Here is a 17,827-nt window from a genome sequence, read left to right on the forward strand (position 1 = left end):
CCCGTCAAACACCTGAACTCCAACAATGACATGTTAATAAACAAAAATACTAAACAATGCATACATACATAACATTTAAACATCTGACTTGAAGTAAAGATTAAATGATTTATTAATCAATGCTACAAACCTGGGACATCGAAGATCACCATATGAACTCTTATTACTATCAGAGAGCCACAGATTCTTCTGCTTTTCTATTTTAGGAATTAGACCAGCACAAATAACACAACATGTAAAACAGCATATTGTGATTGTTGGTGGGTGAGTTACAAATGGAAAAACAACTGAATGTGTAAGATAGGTTTATTATAAAATACTAGGTCAACTCCAGCAGAATGAGAAACACACTCAATAGACTCAAAACAAGGAAGCCATGCCTGAACGCAGCTATATCAACACCCTTCTTGTCAATGTAACAGGCCCATATTGCTGATGTCAGTTGTGAGCAGAACATTTACCGCTGCATTCAGTCTGAACCACAAAATAAGCAGGACAGTATTACACTGGTGAAAAAAAAGTTACAAAAACAGTGCACCGCAACACTTTGTTTACTTAGACGTTATCAAATCAGGAGAAGAACCAATGTAGGAAGCAGCATAGAGAAAATGGGTGAAGTTAGGGTGGGTTTATAGAGATAAGATGGAGAGTTCCAAAATGTCTGATGTTGAGGGACCATGGGGCATAAAAGGCACTGTGGAATAAGGGGTAGCTAGAGGGATGCTTGGTTGTGGAATAAACAAAATGGGGGCTGGTGTGCTTCTGCAGCCCTTTTAGGTCGTTGTCACAAATATCCAGTCATACACAGGGTCTCTGTGTGTCCCTCATGCCGTCTCAGTTGCAGCATTCAAATCGTGTGTTTGTGAATCACAACATTGAAGACAATGAGTGATCACAGCATTTCCAGAAATTAAGCCATACCAAATACAACTGAAGCATTGAGGACAGCCTTTTGTTGACAACATGGCGGTTTACACTATGTCTACTGTGTGTGAATGATAGAAGAATCTGACCCAAGCTGTAGGTCCATTTCAGTGTGTGGTCACTTAGGTCTGCACATCAACCAGTATTGGGATAATTGGAGACTTGGGATGCTTGCTCTCAAAGTTCTGCTTGAATGTCTTCTGGTCTGCATCTATAAAGGTCAAGTACAAAATGTAGGAAGTTAATCTGTGGATTAGATTGAATTCAAATTTGACACCAGAGGATGCTGGTGGGAGGAGCTATAAGAGGATGGGCTCATTGCAATGGCTGGAAAGGAATATTGGAACAGAGTCAAACATGTGGTTTCCATATGTTTGATACCGTTCCATTCCAGTCATAGCAATGAGCACATCCTCCTATAACTCGTCCCACCAGCCTCCACTGGTTAAAACAAATAATAAACTAGGCACACACAGTACCAACCAATACTACTCACCTGACAGCCAAGGCAGGTGTGGACCAGTGCTGCCTTCGCTGCAGTCTTCTGGTCCACAGTTGCTCCCTTAGCAGCCACTGCCTTGGCATCAGTCAACTAGTTCAACTTCAAATTGAGAGTGGAGCATGTGTTATACAGTTGAAGTCGAAAGTTTACGTACACTTAGGTTGGAGTCATTAAAACTCATTTTTCAACCACTCCACAAATTTCTTGTTAACAAAATATATTTTTGGCAAGTCGGTTAGGACATCTACTTTTAATTTTTCCAACAATTGTTTACAGACAGAGCGAAATATAAGTGAAATCTATCACAATTCCAGTGGGTCAGAAGTTTACATACACTAAGTTGATTGTGCCTTTAAACAGCTTGGAAAATTCCAGAAAATGATGTCATGGCTTTAGAAGCTTCTGATAGACTAATTGACATAATTTGAGTCAATTGGAAGGGTGTCCATCTCCAGATTTGAATTGTAGGGGTGTGAATAAGCTTTTGTTCCAGACCAGCTCATACCTGAATACAAATCATAGCCTATCACCGTGATTCAATATGTTGATTATTTAAGTCAGGTATTAGAGCTGGGCTGGGACAAAACCCTTTACACACTTTTGCTCTTCAGAACCTGCAATGATTGAGCTAATCTTACCCCACACATCTATGCTTGATTCAGATGTTGTCCGGTCTGGACCGACCTATATTTGGCCCAAACATAGACATCTATAATTGGTTCAGATTTGGTCTGGACCGGCCTATATTTGGCCCAAACATAGACATCTATAATTGGTTCAGATTTGGTCCAGACCGGCCTTGATTTGGCGCAAACAAAGACGTCTACAATTGGTTCAGATTTGGTCCTGTCCAAATCTGAGCCAATCACAGACATCTATGTTTCACAAGTTTGGACAGAACAGTACAGCACAATGCAGTACAGTAGAGCACAGCAGAGTACAGTAGGCCTACATTACAGTACATAGAGTACAGTACAATTCAGTAGAATATAGTAAATAAAGTAAATAATAGTAAAGTATTGTGTACTCTATTGTATTCTACTTTACTCTACTGTAGTCTACTCTACTGAATAAAACTCTACAATCCTGTACCATACCGTACTGTGCTCTACTGTACTGTGATGTTCAAACTTATGAAACATAGCCTAGACATCTATGACTAGTTCACTGTAGGGATGGTGCCAGGTTTCCTCCAGACGTGACGCTTGGCATTCAGGCCAAAAAGTTCGATCTTGGTTTCTTCAGACCAGAGAATCTTGTTTCTCATGGTCCAAGAGTCATTTAGGTGCCTTTTGGCAAACTACAAGCAGGCTGTCATGTGCCTTTTACTGAGGAGTGGCTTCTGTCTGGCCACTCTACCATAAAGGCTTGATTGGTGGAGTGCTGCAGAGATGGTTGTCCTTCTGCAATGTTCTCCCTTCTCCACAGAGGAACTCTGGAGCTCTGTCAGAGTGACCATCGGGTTCTTGGTCACTTCCCTGAGCAAGATCCTTCTCTCCTGATTTCTCAGTTTGGCTGGGCAGCCAGCTCTAGGAAGAGACTTGGTGTTTCCAAACTTCTTCCATTTAAGAATGATGGAGGCCACTGTGTTCTTGGGGACCTTCAATGTTGCAGACATTTTTTGTTACCCATCCCTAGGCCTGTGCCTCGACACAATCCTGTCTCGGAGCTCTCCAGACAATTCCTTCGACCTCATGGCTTGTTTTTTTGCTCTGACATGCACGTTCAACAGTGGGACCATATATGGACAGGTGTATGCCTTTCCAAATCATGTCCAATCAATTGAATTTACCACAGGTGGACTCCAAACAAATTGTAGAAACATCTCAAGGATAATCAATGGAAACAGGATGCACCTGAGCTCAATTTCAAATCTCATAGCAAAGGATCTGAATTCTTATGTAAATAAGGTACTTGTTTTTTATTTTTTATAAATTTGCAAAAATGTCTACAAACCTGATTTTTCGTTTTCATTTTGGGGTATTGTGTGTAGATTAATGAGGGGGGAAATCAATTTAATCAATTCTAGAATAAGGCTGTAATGTAACAAAATGTGGAAGAAGTCAGGGGTCTGAAAACTTTCCGAATGCACTGTATGTGCAGTTGAAATTTGTCCATAGAATTTACTGCTACTGATGTTCTATTTTCAACATCTGGAACATACATATTTTTTTACATCTGGAAAATTCCAAAAATACATATTTTCACTTTTGTTTCAGCACTTAAAATGCACTGGATTTCAACATCCCCAAAATACTTATTTAACGTCTAGAAAATACATATTTTCGACAACCGGAAAATACGTTTTCACCTTTCACTCAGCACCTAGAATGCACCTGACTTCAACGTCTGAAAAATACGTCATTTTGCTTACTGTGAGTCTTGTCCCGCGCACTCACACCCTGTGGAAGAGGCTACTCGTCTCACTCGCAGAACCGGAGGAGCTGGTGGCTATATTATTATGCAGTAGCTGTCTCCGGAGAGGATTGGAACAAACAGGCAGCATAGTACTGTTAAAACTGCTGTGGACTCTTTCTCACCAAAAGAGGAACCAGACGGCAGGCACGCACGGACGCACAGGTCTATCCTAACCGGACGAACCGACTAGTAAATGGACATAATGTTTAATCTAGCCACCGGCAGCAGAACGTGCATATACAGCATCACCTTTCTGTCCGCGGTCGTGATTTCCTCCTGCCACGCGCTCCGCCGCTGTGGGGACGTGCAGTGCGTTGAGGGCCAGCAGTGCTGTCCCCCTACGGTTACCGGCAACAGTAGCGCGAGTTCCATGGTGCGCTGCTGCAAGCTCCCACTGCATATATTCTTCGACAACGTGGGCTGGGTGACGCGCAAACTATCCGGCATCCTGATCCTGCTGCTCCTTTTCGCAATGGGCTACTTCATCCAGCGGATTATCTGCCCGCGCCCGCGCCGACACCCCCACCCAGAACACCCCGAGGAGCCCTCTCTCTTCCACGGACACGCCACTGCGTCTCAGGACTCCCTACTGGACCGGTACCCCGAATACAGTTTTGGGGACTTCACCTCGCCAGTGCTGCTACCCGCATATGATGAGGTGAAGTACCTGCCGACCTACGAAGAGACCATGCAGGAGGTGCGCAGAGACCAGTCGGATGATAACTTACTGGTCCATTCGGAGGAGCCTGCTGTGGACCGAGGGACGCGGGGAGGACCGATACCCAGAGAAGAGGGACAGGACACTTCAGGACAGAACACACGCGCGTCACGGAATTCTGTCTGACTAAATGTGATGGACTATCCAATTTAAGAATTGTTATTTTATTATGAACTAAAGGAGAGACTTACAGGCTATATTATAACAAGTGCAATTACAATCTGTTGCAATGAATGTTGAAAATAATATGAACTGGCAATTTGGTCAATGACGTGAGTTTTATATGATTGGGTGGATGATTCCCCTTTTGTATGCAAATTAAGACTTGGTATGAGAAACGGAGACAATAAAATAGATATGGCTGCTATAATTGGCGCTCTTTTGTGTATTGACAGGCAGCTAATTTGGCCCCGGTACAATCACATTAAGTTTTGCTGAGCGGTTCAATTTCCAAAGGCACCGTGAGACAGTTGGCTTTCTCCTCCATATTTTTCTTTTATGAGATGAACAGGCTGAGAATGAGTTTGAGTCTACTGGGCCTGAAAGACGTCTATTCATTCCTATATCTATATCCTAGAAATCATGTCATATAATAGTATTTGTCATTTTTCACACATGTACAACTGTGTATTAATATACATGCGAGAATTGGAAATGTTTTTTTCTTTTCTTCATATCACAACTCTCCCCAGGTCACAGGCTGGGTCTATGAGAATCACCTAGTGCAGTTTTCAGTAGCCTAGTGGGGATTCAAAAGTAATAGAATAGTCACACCATGAAATGAATACAAATACTCTCTCCAACACATCTACATAAGCTATGCCTGACATTTTGTTACATCAGCAAGTGCTTTTATCCAATGTATCAGAGAGCTCAGCTCACACACACTGCAGCATGAACACTATCTCCCCCTCCCTCCTCAATGAGAGATGAGGATGATGATCCTAAATACTGATCCAAGGTCTAGTTACCATGTGAGTGAGCAGACCACCTCTGATAGTTTATCTTTGATGTAGTGACCATAGTTGAATGACAAATCATTCACCATCATCAGCATAAGATAACTTGAATAGAGACATGCCTTACATGGAAAAAGGCAGGAAGATGACTGATAGACAATACAGACAGTCATAAAGACAGAAGTATAGAATAGACAGCAGTAAATAAAGAGCTAAGCTGGCAGACATAAAGCTGGAGCTGCAGACTGAGATAGCCGGAATACAGGAGAGATCAGTGAACAAAGATTACACCCTTGTCTGTTTATTGATTGATCTGTCATACTTACCTGTGTCTGTCTGTCTGTCTGTCTGTCTGTCGCCCAGACCAGTTAGCAGGCAGGTACATTTCAATATCTTAATGCTCAATTCTAAATCGATCTGTAGTCCAGGAACCAGAAATAATATACAGTTGAAGTCGGAAGTTTACATACACTTAGGTTGGAGTCATTAAAACTCATTTTTCAACCACTCCACAAATTTCTTGTTAACAAACTATAGTTTTGGCAAGTCGGTTAGGACAACTACTTGTAATTTTTCCAACAATTGTTTACAGACAGATTTAACTTATAATTCACTGTATCACAATTCCAGTGGGTCAGAAGTTTACATACACTAAGTTGACTTTGCCTTCAAACAGCCTGGAAAATTCCAGAAAATTATGTCATGGCTTTAGAAGTTTCTGATAGGCTAATTGACATCATTTGAGTCAATTGGAGGTGTACCTGTGGAAGTATTTCAAGGCCAACCTTCAAACTCAGTGCCTCTTTGCTTGACATCATGGGAACATCTAAAGAAATCAACCAAGACCTCAGAAAAAAGATTGTAGACCTCCACAAGTCTGGTTCATCCTTGGGAGCAATTTCCAAACGTCTGAAGGTACCACATTCATCTGTACAAACAATAATAAGCAAGTATAAACACCATGGGACCACGTAGCCGTCATACCGCTCAGGGAGGAGACGCGTTCTGTTCCTTCTCCTAGAGATTAACGTACTTTGGTGCGAAAAGTGCAAATCAATCCCAGAATAACAGCAAAGGACCTTGTGAAGATGTTGGAGGAAACAGGTACAAAGTATCTATATCCACAGTAAAACCAGTCCTATCGACATAACCTGAAAAGCCGCTCAGCAACGAACAAGCCACTGCTCCAAAAACGGCATAAAAAAAGCCAGACTGCGGTTTGCAACTGCACATGGGGACAAAGATCCTACTTTTTGGAGAAATGTCCTCTGGTCTGATGAAACAAAAATATAACTGTTTGGCCATAATGACCATCGTTATGTTTGGAGGAAAAATGGGGAGGCTTGCAAGCTGAAGAACACCATCCCAACTGAAGCACGGGGGTGGCAGCATCATGTTGTGGGGGTGCTTTGCTGCAGGAGGGACTGGTGCACTACACAAAATAGATGGCATCATGAGGATGGACAATTATGTGGATATATTGAAGCAACATCTCAAGACATCAGTCAGGAAGTTAAAGCTTGGTCGCAAATGGGTCTTCCAAATGGACAATGACCCCAAGCATACTTCCAAAGTTGTGGCAAAATGGCTTAAGGACAACAAAGTCAAGGTATTGGAGTGGCCATCACAAAGCCCTGACCTAAATCCTATAGAACATTTGTGGGCAGAACTGAAAAAGTGTGTGCGCACAAGGAGGCAGAAAAAACCTGACTCGGTTACACCAGCTCTGTCAGGAGGAATGGGCCAAAATTCACCCAACTTATTGTGGGAAGCTTGTGGAAGGCTACCCAAAACGTTTGACCCAAGTTAAACAATTTAAAGGTAATGCTACCAAATACTAATTCAGTGTATGTAAACTTCTGACCCACTGAGAATGTGATGAAAGAAATAAAAGCTGAAATAAATCATTATCTCTACTATTATTCTGACATTTCACGTTCTTAAAATAAAGTGGTGATCCTAATTGACCTAAGACGGGGAATTTTTACCAGTATTAAATGTCAAGAATTGTGAAACTGAGTATATACGTATTTGGCTACGGGGTATGTAAACTTCCGACTTCAACTGTAGCTATGTCCAGCTAAGCTTATGATAGACTAGGTGGCATATTTGGCCATATTTTATAAACCTTACCTATCCATTCTTCTCAGATCTACACAGAAAATGACACAGGAGTAGGGTTCTATTTGGAATTGGGCAATAGATTTCTACATTTACAAACTACTCCTCTGTGCACAGCCACATCCTCTCCACAGTAGGCTGGGCGAGAAAAGTCATCATTAATCTTTCTGTGGAACAGTGGACTGTTGAGATGCACCAACTCTCCAAGAACTGGTTTATCTGAAGTGCATAAGAGTGGATAAGCAATGAGAAACTAAAGGATACTCATTAGGAGTTTGGGTTACAGGAGTGATGTCAGATAAATGCTGTATGTGCTTTAGCCAGGCTTCCTAGTCTCAATGATACCATCATCTTCAATAGATTCTGACCATGGCCATTATGGATCACGATAATGGGAAAGCTAGTCTGTCTGACTGGAGGGTAATCCTATGACGTCCAGCCAGGGCCGGCCTGTTGTGTTGGGATACTGATGGATTTCCTCCACAGAGGAAATTGGTGGATAAGAGGAGTTTACACAAAAAAGCATTCAATCCACTGATGGATGAATGAGACAAGATGCAGACACATTACACATCACAGTACGTTTTAGTGTCAGAATACAGATATGGTATTAATGGAATTTGTGATTTAACAGCAGAGATCATATTTTTGCATCTTTGGCTCTGAGGCTCTCTCTCTCTCTCTCTCTCTCACTTTCACTCTCTGCAGTGGAGACAGCCTCTACAAGTCCTCTACACTCAGGCTGTGAGTTCAGGGGCCTAGGGCACGGTCCAATCCTCTAGAATCCCCAGCATTAATGTTTAATCAGATGGAGTAAATCTCTGCTATTCTGCACATTGAGGAGTCCCTCGAAGGAGATCTGAATACAATAATGAGACAGACTGCTGACATGACTTGCTGCCACCAGCATACCACCCTTCATCCCACTGCTGGCTTACTTCTGAAGCTAAGCAGGGTTGGTCCCTGGATGGAAGACCAGATGCTGCTGGAAGTGGTGTTGGAGGGCCAGTAGGAGGCACCCTTTCCCCTGGTCTAAAAAATAATATCCCAAAGCCCCAGGGAAATGATTGCCCTGTGTAGGGTGCTGTCTTACGGATGAGATGTTAAACGGGCGTTCTGACTCTCTGTGGTACCTAAAGATCCCATGGCACTTATCAGAGGAGTGTTAACCCAGGTGTCCTGGCTAAATTCCCAAGCTGGCCCCCATACCGCCACCTAATCATCCCCAGCTTACAATTGACTCACTCATCGGCCAGATCAATGTGCATTATTAAGCTCCTCATAAATCCTACATTATGCCCCGTCAGGGTCTGAGCTTTGGTAGTAGCAGCATGGTTTGGATAAAGCGTATTCAATTCAGTATGTGTGTTATCTGTGTGCTGTGTGTCTGAACATACTTATGTAAGAGTTCAGGGAACATGTGCGTGGAGGTGTGTGTTTTCCGGTGGTAACACATGAGAAACCTGACTCCTGGCTGATACAGAGTGCTGCTCGTCTTGGGTCAGAGATGACTGGAGAGCTTCCACACTACCACCGGCATCATAGCTACCTGTCCCCTTCTATCGAACTTTACTCTAGACAAGAACGGCCTGACTGCAGTTAGCTGGGGAAAGATGGAGGGAGTTCATTCTAGCCTGCACTTAGGACAATACATGGGTGAACAGGGATTGATAGGATACAAAAACAGAGAGAGAAAAAGAAAGGACATGAAGAGAAAGGGGTGTGAGAGAGGCTGAACTTAATGATTCAGTCTTGCTCTGTAATGGTGTATGACAAGCAGCCCTAGACTGCTCCTCTACTGCGCCCATTAGCCATCATCCTGTATCCATCAGGAACCCAGGAGCGCCGGTGTCCAGACCAGAATAACAGGGATCTATCCTGCTGCTCCTGGCTTCCATACTGGGGCTGTGTTTGAGTGTGTGTGTTGGAAGTGGAGATCGATAGGGTGTAATGGCAAATTATGGGCTGGACCGCTGTCAGGGGAGGAAGTTGTTTCCCACCACCACAGAGAATACATGTAAAAGCCTTAATACTTAATATAAACACAAATATCTATGATTACTCTTTTTTAAAAGGTTTTCTTTACCCCTTTTTCGCAATATCCAATTGGTAGTAGTAACAGTCTTGTCCCATCGCTGCAACGCCCGTACGGACTCGGGAGAGGCGAAGGTCAAGAGCCATGCGTCCTCCGAAACACGACCCAGCCAAGCCAAACTGCTTCTTGACACACTGCTTGCTTAACCTGGAAGCCAGCCCACCAATGTGTCGGAGGAAACACTGTACAACTGAAGTCACTGTGCATGCGCCCGGCCCGCCACAAGGAGTAGCTAGAGCGTGATGAGACAAGGACATCCCGTTCGGCCAAACCCTCCCCCAACCCGGAGAACGTTGGGCCAATTGTGCGCCGCCTCATGGTTCTTCCAGTCGCAGCCGGCTGCGACACAGCCTGGGATCGACCCCGGATCTGTAGTGACGCCTCTAGCACAGCAATGCCTTAGACCACTCCGTCCCTCGAGCAGCCTATGATTACTAGTTAAAACGGACTGGGCTGGGGCTGACTGCATTGAATTGAAATAGCAGTTGAGATAAAAATAAGTGTGAGTTGATCGATCTGATAAATATGTATTTATTAAACGTCTACATATGTACATTCTAAGAGAATAAGGCATTTAAGTTAAATTGTAAAAATTTATTTTTTATAAAAAACCCAAACACAAAAATAACACTAACCATGTTTGATAAATGACGACTTGAAAATATGTACATTTGGTCCCTGGATGAGGTCAGAGGTGTGGGGTCAAGGGTCAGAGTCGAGAGGCCAAGCTGCTCCCGACAGAGGTGATGGCAGCCTTTTCTCTCTCCTTAACCTGGATCTTTTCCCAGTTCACCTCCACCTGATCGGGGGGGGGGGATTAGAGAAGTGGGTCAGTCTAATGGGACATAGTTTGATAGAAAGTGCACATTACCTGTCTAGTTTCAAAGAGAAGAAGTCTTTACTACTACAGCTGGTTAGTGTTCACTATATGACAGTCAAAAGCAATGACATATCCTAACCTGTCAGCGTACTGCATGAACCTCTTGTTGGTCTCTTTCTTGCTAAAGTCCTGCAGGAACTTGGAGGCTGTAGGCCTGCACTGTGTCCACATGGGTCTTATGTTTTACTGCCAGCTCCAACGCCCTGAGGACACATGAAGCTTTCAGTCCCATTCACAGACGCATATGTAAGACAGACAGAGCAACAGAAAGGCATGTCAGAGAGACAGAAATATTCAAATTCACAGGCAGACAGACATTTAGAGACAGACACACACCCCCCACACCTGTCCCAGTTTTAGAGGTTGATGTGGACCTGTATGGCTTGGTAGACCAGCCTGTAGAAGAGTGGACAGTAACATGTGGGCCACTAAAGATTCCTTAGATGGCAGATCCTTGATAGAGTTAATATACTGCACCATAACCACCTGGAGAGAGAAAGAGAGAGAGAAAGAGATTGATGGGGTGTCTTACCTCTCCAATGGCAGCGTAGGCCACCTCCACTGTCGTCATCTCCCTATTGGCCATTGCCATGCCAGCGAGACACGCCCACAGCAACTGGTCCTATAGAAACAGAGACAGACATTAAGCAAATAGGAAATTACATTTGCCATGCACACATTGTCTTAGCATAAATAAACACACACACCACGTACGCATGCATACACACACGCACTCACTCACAAACAAACGCACACATCCACACATGATAGGGAGCAGGCATGAGTGCCAGGGGACAGTGAGCCGGGATATGGGGGGGGGGGGGACCTGCTGCTCAGCCTGACAGGCTGGTGGTGGCGCCGGGGCGTAGCGCGTGGCCCAGTCCTGACCACAAGGCCCTGCACAGGGGGGCTAACTTAGCCCTGCTCGCCTGGGTCATTAAAGGGACGGGGCACTGAGAGAGAGGAGGGCTGTGTGTTATTAGAGGGATGGGAGGTCCATTACACTGGCGTCTCCACATGGACACTCTTCCCATTACCAGTCTGCTCATCCTCACAACACAGGCCTCGTTAGTGTCATTCTGCAGGGCACACACACACACCCTGTAAACTGACTTCCGTTTGTGTGATTCTGATATCATACTCATTCAGGACATGGAGATGTACTTAGACAAACATGCAGGCACACACGCACACAGACATAATGTCACTATAATGTCACTCCCATTCACTCTTAGTCACACTCAAACTACGCCACTCAACATTATCGCTGAAAGCAAAGCCCAGAACAACATCCTGATGCATCCTGTCATCTGAATCCTTCATTAAGAAAAACAACATTGGCCATAAAACTGTGAAGACAACAACAAAATCATCCTTTGCTAAAGCCACTAAATGCTGGTCAGAGAGAGATGGGCCAGTATCCTCCAATCAGAGGAGAGATTGTGGTGTTGGCTGACTGTTAGAGCCTGGCTGGGGATTTAGTCACACTGCTGGGCTGCCCATGTTTGTGTGACTGTGTACAGTATGGTTGTTTGTGTACCCTGTCTATCAGCATGTGTGTGTCTATGTGTGTTGTGTGCGTGCGTCTGTTACCAACAATCAGTGCCATGAAAAGTATCCACAAGGGGCTAATCCTCCATACCTGGCTGACAGGACTTCCCCACAACACTCCTCCCACTCCGGGAAAAACCACACCAAACGGCCACAAAAGACCAAACCCTTACCAGAAATGGGGGAGGAAGGAGGAGGGGTGGCTATTTAAAGTGGTGACGCTCCTTCTTCCATACAGTGCATTCAGGAAGTATTCACACCCCTTAACTTTTTCCACATTTTGTTGTGTTACAGCCTGAATTTAAAATGGATTCAATTGAGATTTTGTGTCACTGGCCTACACACAATAACCCATCATGTCAAAGTGTAATTATGTACAAATTAATAAAACATGTAAAGCTGAAATGTCTTTACCCAATAAGTATTCAACCCTTTTGTTATGGCAAACCTAAATAAGTTCTGGAGTAAAAAATGTGCTTAACAAGTCACAATGAAGTGCATGGACTCACTCTGTGTGCAATAATAGTGTTTAACGTGATTTTTGAATGATTACCTCATCTCTGTACCCGACACATACAATCATCTGTAAGGTCCCTCAGGTTGAGTAGTGAATTTAAAACAAAGATTCAACCACAAAGACCAGGGAGGTTTTCCAATGCCTTGCAAAGAAGGGCACCTATTAAAAATACATTTAAAAAAGCAGACATTGAATATCCCTTTTAGCATGGTGAAGTTATCAATTACACTTTGGATGGTGTATCAATACACACAGTCATTACAAAGATACAGGTATCCTTCCTAACTTAGTTTCCAGAGTGGAAGGAAACCGCCCACGGATTTCACCATGAGGCCAATGGTGACTTTAAAACAGTTACAGAGTTTAATGGCTGTGATAGAAGAAAATTGAGGATGGATCAACAACATTGTTGTTACTCCACAATACTAACCTAAATGACAGAAGCATGTACAGAATATGCAAAACATGCATCCTGTTTTCAACAAGGTACTAAAGTAAAACTGCAAAAAATAGCTAAAATAGAAGTCAGTTCTAACACACCAGCCAGTTTGGGATCCGTGTTACTGTTTATTTTGGCCAATATATGCGGCTCATTGTTTAGCTCTCCCTTGATGACACGGAACCCAACCCGGCTGTGAGCATGCTCCAGCTTGCATACATTTATTTTGTCACCCCCACACCAAACGCGATCACGACACGCAGGTTAAATATCAAAACAAACTCTGAACCAATTACATTAATTTGGGGACAGGTCGAAAAGCATTAAACATTTATGGCAATTTAGCTAGCTAGCTTGCACTTGCTAGCTAATTTGTCCCATTTAGCTAGCTTGCTGTTGCTAGCTCATTTGTCCTGGGATATAAACATTGAGTTGTTATTTTACCTGAAATGCACAAGGTCCTCTACTCTGACAATTAATTCACACATAAAACGGTCGTGCGAGCGGTGTCGTCAGTCTTGCTTCCCTAATTGACACCCAAGAGACCAAACAGCCTCAGATCACGTTTGGGTCTCGGATTGGACAATGAAATACACACGCTCGCACCTGCAGGCAACGTGCAGATGTTTAATTTCTCTCTCATGCCAGCGCAAATTATGTGTCGAGGTTAAACATGGGACGTCCCTCATTATAAACAAACAGTCAGTTAAATTCATGGTGATGCCATAATTTTCAGATCTATTATAAGCGATTAAAAAGACGAAACAACAATGTAATTTAACCAATTGACTGGCCAGAGATCAGAGCATTCATCAGCAAAGACGCAGTGCAAGCTGATAGTATTTTGGATAACCAAATTGAAGTCAAAATGATTGATGAACTCGAAGTGTATCAGCTATATGGTGATTTGCAATTCATAATTTACATTTTACCGGTAGTACTAGGCCAACCGATAACACCACAATGGAATGCGTTTGAAGTGTTGGTGCACCGCCGAGAACAGCTAGCATGTCCAGCAAAGTACATCGCTAGCGGCACGCACACACTTCGTGCAGTTCAGCAAGTGGGGGCTTTTCGTGGCAGCCAGACGAGACAATTGAATGAGAATGCGGTGAGGATTTGGGCTCGAATTTAGTCACGCTTGCTCTATATATATTGATGCTTCTAATTGTGCATTTTATAAACACATTTTTTTATGATTAAAGGTTATACTCTATGGCTGGATTTATGTATTTTTGTCAATGCAACATTCATTTGGCAGACCAAACTTGATTTACTCTCTTTCTACAAGGCCTAGTCTATGAGAGGCCTAATCATATTTGATTGAATATTTTGTTAACGCCAAGGCTATATAGATGCATTCAGGTAATGAACTCATTATTATGCATCAACATTTTAATTTGATGACAATTATTTATTGTCAATAATTCTTGAATTTGTTAGGCTATACAACTGAATACAGTCATAACTTTTTTTTTTTCAAATCATTTTTGAATATGATAGAATATTGCATTCTATTATACATCCTGAATAATGTTCATTTGTTTATTATAATAATCATCTGACAATCAGTCTGAAATAGAATTTTTATCCGATTGTTCATGTCCATATAGCAGCCCAGAACAATGTGGTAAACTACTGTTATTCCTTTACCACCTAATGATTTTATTTATTTATCGCTCACCTCACTTTTCTGGGGGGAAAATCCGTGAAACAATTTTGTCCAGCCTTACATGCTGACCAGACCGGACAAGTCACAAAATAAATGTAGAAATCCATGTTATTCAATTATTGCACCCACACTGCTCGCACTCGCCAATGACCGTCTGCGTTACCAAGGGCTAAAATAGAACTCCTTTCTATTTCTGACGCAGATCACGCTGAAAGTCCTGCCTCGCAGCGCGATCTGCATCAGAAATAGAAAGGAGTTCTATTTTAGCCCTTGGTAACGCAGACGCTCGTTGGCGAGTGCGAGCAGTGTGGGTGCAATAATTGAATAACATGGATTTCTACATTTATTTTGAGACACTCGCGCTGGTCAGCAAGTTAGGCTTTCACTGGGGTTGGGGTTCAGGTGTTGGCTGTGTGTGTGTGTTGGGGAGGTTAAATACATAAATGGTGTCACCCAGGCAAATTAGAAACTAATTCAAAGCTGCTGTTCGTGTCTCGTTAAAGCTCCACTACAGTGGCTCCGTCATGGACCCTTCACCATTCCAAGGCCCAGGGCTAAAGGCGTCACTACAGACCCGGGTTCGAGCCCGGGCTGTATCACAACATGGAAAGACGTGGACATGGAAAGACGTGAACATGGAAAGACGTAAATGAACAAGAGAGACTCAACTCTTCCTCAGAGACTCAGTGGGGGGTGTGAGACACCAACACAGGAGAGGAACATCACAGCGACAGACATGATGATGGCTGCCGTCTTATCGGCTCTTAATCAACCATGCTATTTTGTTTGTTGTTTCGCATTGTTTGTAACTTGTTTTGTAATTTTTTTTATTTAACCTTTCTTTAACTAGGCAAGTCAGTTCACCTCTTACAGCTACCCCCCTACTTATGCATATTCTTGATTTCATTTGAAAGAAAACACTGAAGTTTGTGTAAATGTGAATTGAATGTAGGAGAATATAACACAATAGATCTGGTTTCGATAATACAATGAAAAAAACATAAGTTTTTTCATTTTTATTGATGTATCATCATCTTTAAAATGAACAAGACAAAACAAACATTCAGATAGGATGATGGGGACAATTTCAGTGAAAAACATAAGAGGGCAACAGTACTTGTGCAAAGTTTCAGAATGATAACTTCTAAAATGAGTGTGCTACATGACATTTATCCTGAAGTCACCCAGGTGTCCCACACAAGTAGCCCAAATGTACCCAAGTGGCCAAATTGGTGAAGTTATACATTTTGAATGGAATAACTATATACAAAATACAAAAATGGTATTCTAACCCCCCCAAACAAAAAAAATATGGAGAAAAAACATGCAAAAAATATATACAGTGGGGCAAAAAAGTATTTAGTCAGCCACCAATTGTGCAAGTTCTCCCACTTAAAAAGATGAGAGAGGCCTGTAATTTTCATCATAGGTACACTTCAACCATGACAGACAAAATTAGATTTTTTTTACAGAAAATCACATTGTAGGATTTTTAATGAATTTATTTGCAAATTATGGTGGAAAATAAGTATTTGGTCAATAACAAAAGTTTATCTCAATACCTTTTGTATACCCTTTGTTGGCAATGACAGAGGTCAAACGTTTTCTGTAAGTCTTCACAAGGTTTTCACACACTGTTGCTGGCCCACTCCTCCATGCAGATCTCCTCTAGAGCAGTGATGTTTTGGGGCTGTTGCTGGGCAACACGGACTTTCAACTCCCTTCAAAGATTTTCTATGGGGTTGAGATCTGGAGACTGGCTAGGCCACTCCAGGACCTTGAAATGCTTCTTACGAAGCCACTCCTTCGTTGCCCGGGCGGTGTGTTTGGGATCATTGTCATCCTGAAAGACCCAGCCACGTTTCATCTTCAATGCCCTTGCTGATGGAAGGAGGTTTTCACTCAAAATCTCACGATATATGGCCCCATTCATTCTTTCCTTTACACGGATCAGTCGTCCTGGTCCCTTTGCAGAAAAACAGCCCCAAAGCATGATGTTTCCACCCCCATGCTTCACAGTAGGTATGGTGTTCTTTGGATGCAACTCAGCTTTCTTTGTCCTCCAAACACGACGAGTTGAGTTTTTACCAAAAAGTTATATTTTGGTTTCATCTGACCATATGACATTCTCCCAATCTTCTTCTGGATCATCCAAATGCTCTCTAGCAAACGTCAGACGGGCCTGGACATGTACTGACTAAAGCAGGGGGACACGTCTGGCACTGCAGGATTTGAGTCCCTGGCGGCGTAGTGTGTTACTGATGGTAGGCTTTGTTACTTTGGTCCCAGCTCTCTGCAGGTCATTCACTGGATCCCCCCGTGGGGTTCTAGTATTTTTGCTCACCGTTCTTGTGATCATTTTGACCCCACGGGGTGAGATTATCAGTGGTCTTGTATGTCTTCCATTTCCTAACAATTGCTCCCACAGTTGATTTCTTCAAACCAAGCTGCTTACCTATTGCAGATGCAGTCTTCCCAGCCTGGTACAGGTCTACAATTTTGTTTCTGGTGTCCTTTGACAGCTCTTTGGTCTTGGCCATAGTGGAGTTTGGAGTGTGACTGTTTGAGGTTGTGGACAGGTGTCTTTTATACTGATAACAACTTCAAACAGGTTCCATTAATTCAGGTAACGAGTGGAGGACAGAGGAGCCTCTAAAAGAAGAAGTTACAGGTCTGTGAGAGCCAGAAATCTTGCTTGTTTGTAGGTGACCAAATACTAATTTCCCACCATAATTTGCAAATAAATTCATTAAAAATCCTACAATGTGATTTTCTGGATTTTTCTCATTTTGTCTGTCATAGTTGAAGTGTACCTATGATGAAAATTACAGGCCTCTCTCATCTTTTTAAGTGGGAGAACTTGCACAATTGGTGGCTGACTAAATACTTTTTTTCCCCACTGTATACATTTACAAAATAACACTTTCAATATTTGGAAGACCCTCAGTCCTCTACACATTGTGCTGCTGATTCCAGGTGCCATAGCAGTCTCTTTCTGCTGTAAAGCAGAAGGTCACCAAGCATGTGGTGC

At 42.9% G+C, this 17,827-nt stretch overlaps 2 protein-coding genes across 2 annotated transcripts in view; one reads left to right on the plus strand and one right to left on the minus strand.

Annotated features, from left to right (window-relative positions):
- Positions 1-292: 292 nt before the first annotated feature.
- LOC110503790 (intraflagellar transport protein 80 homolog) overlaps positions 293-17,827 on the minus strand; it is a 77,569-nt gene continuing 60,034 nt past the window's right edge. The window contains 5 exon segments of the mRNA XM_036961068.2: positions 293-1,135; positions 1,421-1,525; positions 10,373-10,536; positions 10,697-10,820; positions 11,150-11,239. Coding sequence (XP_036816963.2) covers positions 10,794-10,820; positions 11,150-11,239 — 117 coding nt within the window. The 3' untranslated portion in view covers positions 293-1,135; positions 1,421-1,525; positions 10,373-10,536; positions 10,697-10,793.
- Positions 3,393-4,932, plus strand: LOC110503788 (putative membrane protein C3orf80 homolog). Its single transcript, XM_021582323.3, has one exon. The coding sequence runs from the start codon at positions 4,038-4,040 to the stop codon at positions 4,686-4,688; it is 651 nt and encodes a 216-aa protein (XP_021437998.1). The 5' UTR covers positions 3,393-4,037; the 3' UTR covers positions 4,689-4,932.

This window comes from Oncorhynchus mykiss, chromosome 24, assembly GCF_057628025.1.
Source record: "Oncorhynchus mykiss isolate SJ-2025 chromosome 24, ASM5762802v1, whole genome shotgun sequence".
Taxonomy (NCBI): Eukaryota; Metazoa; Chordata; class Actinopteri; order Salmoniformes; family Salmonidae; genus Oncorhynchus; species Oncorhynchus mykiss.

Bases quoted from the DNA above. Each gene is read 5' to 3' on its own strand.
- LOC110503788 (XM_021582323.3), top strand. From the start codon at position 4,038: ATGGACATAATGTTTAATCTAGCCACCGGCAGCAGAACGTGCATATAC.